At 47.4% G+C, this 14092-nt stretch overlaps 2 protein-coding genes across 4 annotated transcripts; both read left to right on the forward strand.

Annotated features, from left to right (window-relative positions):
- The first annotated feature begins 218 nt into the window (after positions 1-218).
- LOC135303132 (acyl-coenzyme A thioesterase 1-like) lies at positions 219-6561 on the forward strand. Of its 3 annotated transcripts, none has more exons than XM_064424499.1 (3): positions 219-585; positions 2871-3073; positions 4816-6561. In XM_064424499.1, the coding sequence occupies exons 2-3, from the start codon at positions 3011-3013 to the stop codon at positions 5419-5421; spliced, it is 669 nt and encodes a 222-aa protein (XP_064280569.1). In that variant the 5' UTR covers positions 219-585; positions 2871-3010; the 3' UTR covers positions 5422-6561. The 3 variants fall into 3 exon arrangements, with proteins under 3 accessions (XP_064280569.1, XP_064280567.1, XP_064280568.1); XM_064424497.1 differs by having other exon boundaries at positions 562-1186; XM_064424498.1 differs by lacking the exon at positions 219-585 and adding an exon at positions 1410-2364.
- A 161-nt stretch (positions 6562-6722) lies between these two features.
- Positions 6723-13768, forward strand: LOC135303133 (peroxisomal succinyl-coenzyme A thioesterase-like). Its single transcript, XM_064424500.1, has 3 exons — positions 6723-7290; positions 10180-10382; positions 11195-13768. The coding sequence occupies exons 1-3, from the start codon at positions 6753-6755 to the stop codon at positions 11768-11770; spliced, it is 1317 nt and encodes a 438-aa protein (XP_064280570.1). The 5' UTR covers positions 6723-6752; the 3' UTR covers positions 11771-13768.
- The last annotated feature ends 324 nt before the right edge of the window (positions 13769-14092 follow it).

Raw genomic sequence — 14092 nt, forward strand, 5'->3', positions numbered from 1 at the left:
GTAACGAACAGAGAAGCAGAGCCGGCAAGGAGTCAAGAAGCAATGGCGAGCTAGTGCTGGTGTGTCTTCTCCCCGCCTCGGCTGGAGCTGGCCCTCGCTGCGGTCCCTTGGCTGAGCGGCACGGCACAGTTCGGCCGTGCCGTGCAGAGCTGTCCCATCGCTGCCGGTCTGTCCCACACCGGCCCTTGCCTGTCCAGTGAATTCCGACTGCGATTCTGCTCGCTGGCTCCTCTTCTCCCCACGTCTCCTGCCCGCAGCCACCGCCCGGCCCGGGAGAGCTCGGGGGGACACCAAGGAGCTCGCCGCGGCCTAGACGGGTTTCAAGGACTCGGCAGCCTTGGATGAAGCCTACCACAGCCGGGGAAGGCAGCGGGGGGAAGACAGAAGAGGAGGCGAGCATGCAGGGAGACACGGAAATGGGCACGGAGGAGGGAAGCAGGCGGGCGGGACAAGGGCGCTGCCGCCCCGCTCCTCCCCGCCGGGGCGTGCCAACGGCACTCTAGGCCCGAGCGCGGCCCTGGTTTCGCGAGGATCTGCCCCAGAATCCGCCCCCAGAGGCGGGAGCGGTCCGGAGCCATGTGGCAGGTCAGTGCCCGCTCCCTGAGCCGGGCCAGCTCCCGTGCCTGGCAGAGGCGGCTGCCCTGGCCCGGCCCCGCGCCTGCAGCCCCGCGGAGCCGCGGCCCCGCGTGGAGCCCCGGGGCAGGCCCCGCGCAGGGACTCTCCTCCACGGCCCCCTCCATCCGCCTGTCGCCCGCCGCCCGCAGCCTCTTCGATGAGCCGCTGGCCATCGCCGTGCAGGGCCTCGGCCCGCGGCAGCAGGTCACCCTGCGGACGTCCTTGCGGGACGAGACCGGAGAGCTCTTCCAGGCCACTGCCCGCTACCAGGCGGGCGACGACGGGCAGCTGGACCTCGCCCGCTGTCCTGCGCTGCCGGGAGGCAGCTTCTCCGGCCTGGAGCCCATGGGGCTGCTCTGGGCTTTGCAGCCCCAGAAGCCTTTCTGGCGCCTGGTAAAGCGGGACGTGCAGAGCCCCTTCCTCCTGCAGCTGCAGGTCTTTGAGGGCCACGGGGAGCGCCCCGGGCGGCTCCTGGCCCAGGCGCAGCACGAGCGGGCGTTCCTGCGGGACGGCGTGCGGAGAGTCCCGGTGCGAGAAGGCAGGATCCGGGCCACGCTTTTCCTGCCCCCCGGTGAGTACCGGCCAGGCCGGGCTCCCTCCCCCACGTTGCTGCCTCTACTTTCGGCCCCGCACTCGCAGGTCCGGAGCCAGTCCGCCTCTAGGCTCCCCTGGCGCTCCGCACCAGGCAGAGGACAAGGGCGAGCTGCGTCTCGCCAGTAGGGACTGGACACTCCTCAAGGCGTGGCCTGCTCAGCCCCACCAGCTTTGATCTGCTGGCCGTGCTCCTCACACGGAGCAGCCTCGTGGGCTGAAGCGCGTGTGTCTGTTTAACTGACTTCTACCGGACATGAAGGCAGTGATCACAGTACACTTGTTCCCAAATGCCATGGGAGGTGGAGTCAGACAGTTTTCAAGGCACCTTTTCTCTATCTGGCTGTTTTCTAGGAAAATCGGGTAGTAATTCTTTTGAGTAAGTGGAAGATGCTCTCCTAAACTGTGGAGTTTAAGTCTGAGGCTTCCCTTTCCAGCCTCTCCACACATCCTGAACTTAGTAACGTCGGAATTGCTGTAGCCCAAGTTGCCTTTTGCTGCCACATTGTCCCCAGTTCTTCCCTGTTTGTGAGCAGGTCAAGGAAAACATTGGAGAGACTTGCCCTGCCAGTATTTTTGTCAGAAAGTAATGAAAAGGGCCTGTGAGGTGTTCAGATTGTCTGACAAATGCTGTGTTGTCTTCCATCAGCTCTCCAGATTTCTGGCGATTTTCAGTAGGAAGCCTCATCTCTTGCATTCCCTTGGTTCTGTAGTAGCCACACCCCCACCACATCCCACCTTTCCTTCCCTCCCTGATACAGAGGTTTTCACCAAGCATATCTCTGGAACCCCAAGGAGCTCCTCTATGTATCACGTGCCTTCCCCTCTCCCCTTTCTTTCCTGTCTGTCCCAGATAACTCTTTCATGACAGTGCTAAAATCATATGTGCTGTGCCAGCCAGTGCCCTGGGCTCTGACTGCTCTGACTTCTGTCTCCTTGAGGCTGGAGGTGAATTTCTGGTTCTTGCTTGTTAGACACGTTTGATGTTAGTCTGTAGACACCTGAGGGAAGCCTCACCCTCCCTCCTGAGCAGGAATAGAAGTCTCCCTCTTGGCCTCCTCCTTTCCATACTTGGTTAGTACTTGGCAGCAATCCCTCTCAGCTCTGGACTTCAGTCCCTGTCCCATGATGAACATAACTTAATGCTTCCCTTACCAGGTAAGCAAGGCTGGTTTCAAATACTTTCTTCTCTTAATCCCAGAATAAATTACTGAGGTGCATTTACACTAAAATTGAGAAGCTGGAACCATCAGAATATGGGATTTTTTTGGATTAGCCTTCTGAAAAATGCACTAAAGAGAAGCTGCTGGGTATTTTTTGGAGCAGAGCATAATACATTTGCAGTGAATTTACATGATACAGAGAACTAATTGTGACTGTCAAAAGATCCCTTCTGTTCCAGCTGCTTGTTTCCTGGTGTTATCTAAAACATTAGCAGGCCTGCTAATTTGTGCTAATGTGTTTAATATTGAAGCAATGTAGTCATTTCATTAAAACTGTCACAGTAATTTAGGACTCTCAATACCATTCTGCTGCTGTCATTCTGTTTTTTAAAGACACATTCCTAGACCTATGAATTTGGAATATATTAAAAATTATATTATAATATATAACCCAAATTAAAAATTGTGGGTTAATGTGTACTGTTGTGTGGTCTCTCTCAGGAAGTGGCCCCTTTCCAGGAATTATTGACTTGTATGGAACTGGAGGAGGACTCCCTGAATACAGGGCATGCCTGCTGGCCAACCACGGTTTTGCTGTGCTGGCTCTGGCTTTCTACAGCTATGAAGATCTTCCCAAAGAGATGAAAGAATTCCACCTGGAATATTTTGAAGAAGCTGTAAACTATATGTTACAACACACCCAGGTTGGTTTGTTCATTGACTCTCACTACAGTGAACTCTCATTAGTTAGGTCCTGTCAGACTACAGATGGGGCAGATCTGCTGTACTTAAAACAGCATTGCTGTTGAGTTTGCTGTTATTGTTTTATATCTTTAACTCCCATTGCAATGGCTCTCTGGCAGATTATTCAAACTCTTCCTTTTGAACTGGCCAAGTGAAACAGTGACACATTGGTCACATACTGGTAATTTCTACTCCATTCAGCCCAGTGTCATAACTAGGGTGCTAGTTTCCTGGAGGCTTACTGGACTTGCAGTGGGGATTTTAGATTTATGCTCTGTAGAATGTCCTTCAGAATGAAATGTCCTTTTCAGCTGTGGAGCACATGATAGCCTTCTGTGATCCAGGTCTCAGGGAAGCCAAGGAAACTCAAGGAAATCCACCAATACACATTTGATGCTGTGTATTTTATAAGCTCTTAAAATCACTCCAAATGTTGGTATTTCATAAGTGTGGGTTTTAGTAGCTAGTTGTGCACTTAGGGATCCTTCTAATTCAGCACCTCTTGGAAGAGAACCCCGCTCAATTCTACATCTTATAAGTAGCTGTGAGTGACACTAGCTAGAATTGCACAAACCAACACTTGGTTTCTCTGGAGAATGAACAGAAATACCTTCCTCAACCTCAGAAAGATGAGCAGTTGTTAAAGGTCTTGACTGCTTTTTAGTCACCTTAACCTTAACTGCTCATGCCACCTCTCTGCCCAAAAAAATCTGGAAATTGCTTCCCCCTGCATTTTTTTCCCTTGAGACCAGTACAGTACTATTGCCTCCCATCAACACCTTCACGTGTTTTTAATGTGTTGCAGTTTCAGCCATATTTTCTAATTTCCCCTCCCATATTTCAAAGTCAGTGGGTTTGAAGCCTGTTACACTGGCAGTAAGATACAGAAGGTATTAAATTTTGATGCTGTCTCAGAGCCTATTTGCCCCTGAGAGTCTTTGGATATTGAAGCATTGTGGTATTAGCTAACCTTCTTCCAGTATCCTTACAGGATTTCAGCATCCAGTAAGGTCATTTAACTTTCCTATTCTAGTTAATTTGCCTTGTGTAAAAGAAAATGAAGGTAACCTAGTCTAGATTGACTCCAGGGGACTGTACAATTCTCCTAGAAAAATGGTTTTAATAGGTTATATTTTTAACATAAATTTTAATGAGTAAGCTACCTCAGACTACTTCCTGTGAGTTAGATACCAAACATTCTAGAGAAGCAGGAGAGCAGCTCATGTGGAGCCTGCTACCCCACGTCAGCTTCTTAATAGGGGAACCTGGAATATAACAAATACATTTAACATAAGTGGTGACAATATCACAGTCATTGCTGACTTTGAGCATTTTGCACTGAAAGAAAGCAAAGGAGGAGTAGAGGAGGCCTCCCCTGCTCTTTCCCCGTTCTTCTCTCAACTGCATTATAAATAAAGTGAATCTGGGACTGCACATTTGCAAGCACAGCTGTACTCTCTGCTTCAGCACTGAACCTTGTAGCTCAGTTAGGATGATGCTGCAGTCTCAGTAGGGCTTAGGATCATAAATCAAGCACAGAACAGTGCCTAAGATCCCTCAGACATGGGCCCTGTACACAGAACCTCAGATGCCTGTATGTGGGGTCCAAATCTGGGACAGACACAGCTGCAAACATGGCAATATATTAAAGAACTGACATGCCATGGTTCATTGCTTGTGATTTCTCTTCTCTCACCTCCAGGTTAAAGGTCCAGGAATTGGTTTGCTTGGACACTCTAAGGGGGGTGACCTGTGCGTCTCCATGGCCTCCTTTCTAAAGGGCATCACAGCCACTGCCCTTATCAACGGCTCGGTGGCAAATGTGGGTGCGGTGCTCCGCTACAAGGACATCACCATTCCACCCCTTGGAATCAATCAAAAACGCATCAAGGTCGGCAAGTCCGGGATTGCTGATATTATTGAGGCATTGAACAGCCCACTAGAAGGGCCTGACCAGCAAAGCTTTATCCCTTTGGAGAAGGCTGAGTGTTGCTTCTTGTTCATTGTTGGCCAGGATGATCACAACTGGAAAAGTGAATTCTTTGCAGTTGAGGGGAGCAAACGTTTGCAAGCTCATGGGAAGGAAAAGCCTGAGATAGTCTGTTATCCTGGAGCAGGACACTACATTGAACCTCCCTTTTTCCCAATGTGTGCAGCCTCAATGCACCTGCTATTTGGCAAGCCTGTGATGTGGGGAGGGGAGCCCAAAGCACACTGTGAGGCACAGATAGATGCTTGGCAGCAAATCCAAGATTTCTTTTGTAAACACCTCACAGGCAAGCCATCTGGAACATCCAGTAAGCTCTGATAGGAACTGGGTTACTTTACAGATGAAGATGCTGGTTTTGTTAAATGTTTTGTTAAATGGCTCAGAATGAGAACAAGGAACATCAGAGAATAAGCTATTAGGTTTCTTGGAGGATGATGGTGGGTGAAAGCAAGAAAGCCGCTTCCTTTCTACAGCCTCCTCTAATCTGGGTTAGAGCCCATGGCCTCCTGTTTTAATGTAGTACAAGGTTATAAGCTGTGGAAAACAAATGGTGGTAAGGCTGTGTGCTTTGAGTGTGAATTGAAGTAGTAGGTAACTCATCCAAGCTGAGAACTGGGATGAAAACATGTCTTGGCCTTCTCAGAGGAGATGTATGCCATTGCCCAGCTTTGTGTTCTAGTTCCAGTATTCCAGTTTTTCCGGAGGCAGTAATCTGCCTCCAGTAATCTTTCTGTTCTCTCTGTGTACTTCTCCCTCCTTTGTTGCTCCTGTCCTTCTCTCAAACCACTAAAATGCATCTGCCTTAAAAATATCTAATATTTCACTTACCAAAAGCAATAGTACTGTGCCAGCGCCCTCAGGTAACACTTCACATTTATAGGCAACAAACAGCCCATAGCTTGAGGTGATGTTCTGAGAGCATGCAGTAGAAATGAGACATTTAAACAGTCTGTGGAAGTTCGTAAGCGTGAAGAAACAACAGAACAGGTCGTGTTAGTTGTCATCCTGGAGTCGCTGCCGGGTGTCTCCTCAGCACGGCTGGGTATAGCTGTGGAGATCCGCAGCACTGTCGGAGCTCCCTGCCTGTACATTCCTCAAATGCCACCTCAGCTGCCAGCTCCCAAGGGCTGCTGAGAACAGCCCGGCACGGCGGCTCCGTGAGGCGGCCTGGCAGGGGCCTGAGGCGGCCGGCCCGCTGTGGCGGAGCGGGGCTGCGGCTGCACGCAGCGGGGTGAGCGCTCAGCCCCGCCGGGATCGCCGGTAACTTTGTAAACCCAAGCGTGGGGGTGAAGAAGACGCTGGGACTTGCCGGCGCATTTGCACTGTGTCCCCGAACGCGTTGTGCCCGCTACTGCCTGCAGCCCGTATCCGGCCCTGCTGTTGCCTGTGCGTCAGGCCCGTTTGTGCGTTTTGTATCCCCCGTACTTGTAAAGGATTAAAGTGAAACTTTAACCGCTGCCCACGGCTCGCTGCTCCAGTCAGTTGGATGGTTTGGGGGAGGCGGGAGCGGCCCGGGGCTGGCGGCCTCGCGGGGCTGGTGGGCGGGGAGGGGCTCTGCTCTCTATTGGGGACGCCTGGAAGGGGCGGCGGCCGCGCTAGCGATATTGCGGGCGGCGCGGCCGCACCGCGCACCCGCCGCTGCCGCCGCCATGTGGAGAGCGCTGGCCGCCGCCGCCGCCCCGGCGCGGGCCCTGCTGCGCACCCCGCCGGCCCGACGGGCTGCCAGCCTGGCCGTATCGCCCACCGCCGGCCCGGCGGACGAGCGGGTAGAGACGCGGGTGGCGGGGCTGAGCCCGGGGCAGGCGGTGACCCTGCGGGCGGTGGCGGCCGATGACCGCGGCTGCCTCTTCCAGTCGTGCGCGCACTACCGGGCGGACAGCCGCGGGGAGCTGCACCTGGGCACGGACGCCTCCCACGGCGGGGACTACACCGGCGTGGAGCCCATGGGGCTCTTTTGGAGCCTGGCCCCCGCCGGCATGGAGAGGCCGTACCAGCGGCTCGTTCCCCGCAACACCAGCGCCCCGATGAAGGTGGAGGTGTTGGTCCACCAGGGCCACAGCCCGCCCGGCTCCATGCCCGGGCCCGTGGTGGCCAAGGCCGAGGTGCAGAGGCTGTTCACGGCCCCCGGCGTGCGGAGGATCCGGCTGAAGGAAGGAGTCGTAAGGGGCTCACTTTTCCTGCCGCCGGGTGAGTGCCCCGGCCCGAGGCCGGCGGGACCCCCCGCCTTCTCGGACCAGAGCAAGGAAAGTCTCGTAAAATAAACCCTTGCAGGGGCTGTCACCGGGGGAAGCCGCATTCGCTGACAGCCGAACGCTGCCCTGCAGACAGGTGGCCCTGAACTCCTAAGAAGATATCCCAAGTGCTTGTCGCGCCAGGGCCCCGCTTGTGCGTGCCCCCCGCCTGGTCCTTCTCGGCGGCAGCGAGCAGGGCGGCCACGGGAGGCGGCTCTTGCGGGACGGGCCGGAGCTAAAGCAGAACAGGGCTTGTAGAGTTTACTTCGTTGCTGTGGTTTTTCAGTAGGTTTGATGTTTGCTCTGGAGTACCAGAATCTAACATCCAGAAAAGCTGATGCGCTTCATTGTGTGAGCCTGTGCTGAATGTCCCAAGGATTTTACCCTAAATAGGACTGAATTAAATGTCTTCCCTTTGAAACACAAGCCAGGAAGCAGAGCAGCAGATGAAATTCTAAAAAATACATGTATCTCACCTCTGTTCCTACAGAGTTACTACAGTTAGTAGTTGGGTTACTTTTGTGGTATAAAACCAAAATGGATTTATGAGCAAGTTCTGCCTGTTCTGCTTATGAGAGAGTTGTGCTTTAAGAGGTGTGATATTCTGATGGTTTGTGAGTGGTGTTGGAAAACGAAACCTTACACCAGTGATTGTGTTTGTACACTTGAGCTATGAGTTAAAATTCTTGTAGTTCCCTGTGCGTTGTGGGTATTGGAACTGCCCTCCACATTACCTCTAATTTAAAACTGCTTGGTTCAGCAACTCCTGTAAGTATGACTACAGTTATTAAGTATTTAAGTATTTTCATTCCAAACCAATGATTTTTTATCCATTTAGATACAGATCCAAAGTCCACTGAGGAAAAAAACAACAGAGATTGAACTTTGAATTTCAGATGTTTAGTCAGCATGCTGGATTTTCCATCTCTGAGACATTGTTTTGATCTATCCTGCCTTAGAAGATGAGTTTGATTTCTGCTGAGCTCAGTGGGAATCCAGACATCTGCAAGATGAAACTGCATTTTCCCCTTTATGGAAAGTCTGGCATTGTAATAGTGTTGAAAAGTCTGGAATCATTGCTTAAATGATACTGCCATCCTTCATTATGGAGGATCCAGTTACAGCATTATGACCATACCCTTTTTTGCTCCAGGGACAAAAAAAGTTAATATTTTTAAGATAGGAATCTTAAATGTGAACCATTCTTATTAAAAGTGAGAGATGAGTGGGCTTATGATGTAATTTTAATATTAAAGCAATTTCTCAATTCAGGAATAAGAGCTACAGATGTGGAGGTTTGTTTGTTTTTAAATGTTGGTAAAAAGTTGTCTAGCCCGTTTAATCCTGCTTTTTAGTGATCTCTGCAGGACCCCTATACTTGGGCATGTGTAGGCACTCAGAGAAGCAGTTCAGGATCCTTGTGCAAGGTAAAGAGTGTCTTCACGAGAGAGAAATGCATTCACCTATCACTGTGTTCTGATTACATGCTCTTGCTAGAAAGCTTTCTAGGTAGGAGTGATATGTATTTTCTTGTCATATAGGCTGGCTGCTAACTAAAGGTTGCTGTTGATCATAGCATTATAATAAATTTATCCCAACCTGTTTTCTCTCAAGTAGAATATTGAGCTTCAATGAAAAAACATCAGACCTGAACGAGTAAGAACCCAAAAGCATGTTTCTGTCCCTTTCTGACTTCTTAATGCTTTAATCTGGGAGGTTTCCATCATTTAGCATGTCTAGGAAGGACATGCTAAAAGGAAAAGGAAGAAAATGTCCTTTTCTCAAGTGTATTGAAATGCCAGAGACCTTTTCTTTAGCACATACAAGTAGTGTCAGGGAGTTAACACACTCTTGCAACAAGCGTGTCCTCTTTGTGCTGAGATGGTTGTAGTGAGCTGGATCAGGGCACATCAGATGTGACATCTGGTCCCAGGGGAAAAAAAAAATTAGCTTGCTTGGGGTCTTTAAAGCTCCATTAAGTAGCATCTTTAGCCTTTTAACCTAAGATCTCCTGGCTTGGCATACAAACATTTTACAACATAACCTTGGCTGCAAAAGCACGGCCGTTTGGAATTGTGGTTCTGATTCTTCCTGTAGTTTGGTGGGACAGATGGTACACATGTATGCACACGTTTATCTGTCCATCAGCCCTGCACACACAGCCGCACCCACAGAGCTCCAGTTTGGCCTTCTGTCTCATCACAGCTGCAGGAGCAGTTCTCCTGCCAGGGCTTACAGTGCTCATGTTGAGAGAGAGATAGTAAGTCCAGTTGATTTTAACAATGGATTATCTTTGCTCAATGCAGTTTATTCCAGAGTTTACGTAAGTTTTGTAGAATTTACTTCAAGAGCTCAGTGCTCTTGCTTCATTATTCATGATCTTGCACTTTGCTAATTAAGAAGTGACTTTGTGGGAAAATAGCTGACTTGGTGTATGATTGGTCTGAGGGCCAGAGGTTAAGACCATGGAAAAATACATTTAGAACTGTTGTTGTTATTTTTGTTGAGGGTTTTTTTTTTGTTTGTTTTGGGTTTTTTGTTGTTTTTTGGTTTTGTTTGTTTTTTTGTTTTAAAAAGCAAAACCTGTAATTTCATATATTTTTACAGGAATGTAAGGACCTGGACCTACTCTTAGTTTGAAATAGCTGGAGCAGGATACAGCACTGGTTCTCTTAAATATCTGCTGTGCAAATGGAAAAATAATGACTATTAATAGCTAATGTCCTATATGACTATTAATAGCAAATGTCTTAAGCATTCTGTATTTTGTTGTTCACTCTTCACCAGATAGTTTTTTATGTCCTGTTTGATAACTTTTCCTCTGTAACTCTTCTCTTTAATACAGGGGATGGTCCCTTTCCAGGAGTGATTGACATGTATGGTGATGAAGGAGGCTTGATTGAATTTAGATCCAGTCTCCTGGCTACCCATGGTTTTGCTGCTCTTTCTCTGCCATATTTTGACTTTGAAGATCTTCCTAAGGTCTTGAAAGAATTAAAACTTGAATACTTTGAGGAGGCAGCAAGGTTCCTACAGCGTCACCCAAAGGTGAGTGCAGTGAGAAATCTCTTGGGACTAGGGAGGATTTAGCAGTTATGCATACGTGGTGGTGGTGTTGATTTTTTTTTTTTTTAATATTTGAGTATCAGTTTCTGCTGGGCAAGCTTAGGCCCAATAGTTTACACATCTGATTGGGGAGAGTGAATTTCTTCCAGCACAGAGTATCTGTTAAATTTATGCTGGAGCTAGAAGATTGCTGTTCAGTAGGATAGTGAATGCTAGAGTATCCTCCAAACAGGACCAGTGGTGATAAAAATGTTTGGCTTGTTTGGGTTTTTTTCTTACATGAAAGCAATTAGTTTTAAGAGAGGATGATATGACACTGCTCAGTAATAGCTGAAAGAATTAATTTGATGATGTGGGGTATTGCTTTCAGTTTTAGTTTCCAGGCTAGAAAAAGATAAGACAAATGCTATTTATCTAATCCTTCAAATGTAATTTGTGAGGTTACCTTATTTTCCTGAGACTTGAGTTTCCAGTTACCTGTTTTAGGAAAATGGGAAAAATTTGCATTAACATATGCAGTAGGGACCAGGTAAGGACTGAGTGATGTGCCTTGTGCCTGTCGGCATTTTTTGTGGGGTTTGATGTCTTGGTGTCTCTGAAAAATAAGACCATAAACAGGAGGAGGAGCACGAGTCCAGACTGCCACTTTCCAACAGGTTACATCAATAATTAACCTAACCTTTTTTTTTTTTTAATAAAGCAACTCCAAAGTCAATTAATGGCTAATCCCATTATAATGTATGCTTCCTTTATTCCTTCCTTCCTCTCTTTTCCACCCCCTATCTTATCTGAAGGTGAAAGGACCAGGAGTTGGAGTGATTGGTACTGGGAAAGGGGCAGAATTAGCACTCTCCATGATCACCTTCTTGCCAGAAGTAGTGGCTGCTGTCTCAATCTCTGGCTGTAGCTCAAACACAGTTGCAGACCTCCATTATGGTGACATGACTCTGCCCGGGCTGCGTTTTGATATGAAGAAAGTCAGTGTCTCTGACTCTGGTGTATTTGACATTTTTGAAGCTCTGGAAGACCCAACGAATCCTGCTAATTCTCCTAGCGTGATCCCCATTGAAAAAGCAGAAGGTCACTTTCTCTTAGTGGTAGGGGAAGCTGATCGGATGTGGAAGAGCTCCTTATATGCTGAGCTGGCAATCAGGCGTCTACGCCAGCATGGGAAAGAGAACTTTGAGCTACTGAGTTATCCAGGAGCGGGTCACCGAATTGATCCTCCTTCTACTCCATTTTGTCAGGTAGCTATGGATCGTGTTCTGGGGGTGCCTGTTCTGGGGGGTGGAGAGAGCAAAGCACATGCCCATGCACAGGAACACTCCTGGGGAAAGATTCAGGAGTTTCTGCACTTGCATTTGGGATGAACACTTAAGCACATGCAAGCTGTTGCAGATCTGCAAGGACTGAACTTAAGCCACCAAAATGACTGGTGATGACTGGTGAATTGAAGGGATTGACTGAGACAAGCCTTGAAATATGAAAATAACCAAATGATTACTTAGCTACAAGTATAAATCTAAAAAGAAAGGGATTTATTTGGAGCAGTCTAAGTTAATTTAACTAGGTGAACAGAGGAGATGTTAAACGACAAGCAGGCTGCACTATGGTAAAAATTTGACAGATCAAAGTGGTCATGAAATGAAGAAACAAGTACCTGAAGAGAGTAGTCACTACTTCCTTGATTGCAGTATTTACACCTCACAGAAGGTTAACAAGCAGCCTGCACCCTCAGCAGTGACAGACAGGATCACACCTCAGCAATGATGGATGAGAAACGTAAACATCCAAATCATGTTAACTCTTGACTTTGAGTCCTAAGCTACTTTACCCCAGAATTCTCATATTCACAGCCAGATACACTTCAGAAATATTTTCCATTTACACAAAGCTGGAGGAACCTACTTGAAATGAGGCTCGTATACATAGCATTGTGGTCTTCTGGTGATAGTCTGTTTCTTTCCAAAAAGAACTGTGTTGAATGGAAAAATGAAGAGTACTTGTCATCCGAGAAGAATGGCAGTACTAGCACTGTCTTGTATTTGGGATGTACCTGTCTGTTCCTGTAATGTCTTGGATTGCCATTTGACACTCAGGGTATTAAGATCCTGTTGGATATGTTAGAACATGTCTAAATACAGCCATTAAGTTAGGGATTATTTACTTGTGGAACTCTTTAGTAGTGATGTCAACAGATGCTGACAGCTGTTCTTAGGGAGGAAGCAGAGTTGGGAGACAGAAAACCTAGCCTGTAGATTTAAACTGAATGTAAAAAGCTGTGACCTTATAGTGGTGATTAACTCAGAGTCATACCAAACTAACAACGCCCCCCCCAAAAAGCACCCAAAGCCAAATCTAGGGTAGCTTTTCCATGACTGCCCTAGATTTTTTTTTTTAATTTTAATCCAAATTCATTTTTGGCTAGTGCTTTTTTCCCCCTCACCATTCAGGTAGAAAGAAACAACTTCTTCCCAAATGAGTTGATCTCTCAAGAGGGTCTTGCTGAAATAGTGCTAGTGCTGAAGGCGTGTTGAACAAAATTTCTCCTTCCAAAGTAATTTTTGTCAGACCAGAGCTGTCCAGGAACATACAAAACTTTCATTTGTGGTACTCAGTTTTGCTTTGCTCTCAGGGATCTCTCTCCAGTTAACTGTCATTATGCTGCTGCTCAGTCTCAATAGCTTTCTGCAACTCTTATTATTCCTTATCATTTTATTGAAGTCACATGTTTTTCACGCACAATCAATGCCAACTGAACAATTTATCCATTAAAAGAGAAGCTCCATCCTGCAAACTCCACAAAAGATCTCTTCATGCCTGGTCTCTAAACTCCCTCACCAGCTGAATAGGCTTTTGCGAAGTCATATCTGGTGCCTGAACCTCTGCTAACACAAGCAGCCCCAGAAGTCCAGGACCAGAGCCTGCTGCAATGTGCTCCTTGGTGTCACCCATACCCATCAGACTGCCTTTCTTTCCACACTCATTTCAAGTGACAACTGTAGGAGAAAGGGTTGTCTGTTGTGTGAAGGTTCCTGCCTCATCCTGTGTCTCTTTGGTAGCTGGAGCTGTTATAATTGTGCAAGAGCAGCACCTCCCCTATCCCTGTTCTGTCACTCTCCCAGTGCCAATACCTGTGTCTCCACACTGCAGTCCTACCTCAGCATATGCACTGCAATGCAAGATTGCAATCTGGAGGTTCAGGAAATAAATGTTAAATTGTAAATAAAAAACCCAAAAACCAGGTAGATTAAGAGGTCTCAGACTTAAATTTTAAAGCACGAGCTTTTAAAACAATTCAGTGTTAAATTTTGTCAGATACATACAATTTGAAAGAGAAATAAAACACTTCCTTTATTAAAAAGCAAGCATGTGTAAGAATTTGATGTTAAGTATTTGTTTGGAAAAGTGAATGATACTTTGCTTTAAAAGGAGGAGAAATTAAAAAAAAAAAACTGCAAAGAGCCTTTTTGTCAATGAGTCAGGGTTTCCTGGACAAAACAGTTAATAGAAGGACCTGTTGAAAACAAGGCATTTTGTGTATATATATTAACATTTTGTATGACCCAAGAGGCATTGCAGGCACTCTGCAGAACGTGTAGCTATTTCCTGAAGTGTGTAGTAAATTGAGTGCCTGATTATGGCCTTAGTTACAGCCACGTTATTTATATTGGTTTACATTCACAGAATAG

Source organism: Passer domesticus, chromosome 6 (genome assembly GCF_036417665.1).
Source record: "Passer domesticus isolate bPasDom1 chromosome 6, bPasDom1.hap1, whole genome shotgun sequence".
In the NCBI taxonomy this organism is placed as follows: Eukaryota; Metazoa; Chordata; class Aves; order Passeriformes; family Passeridae; genus Passer; species Passer domesticus.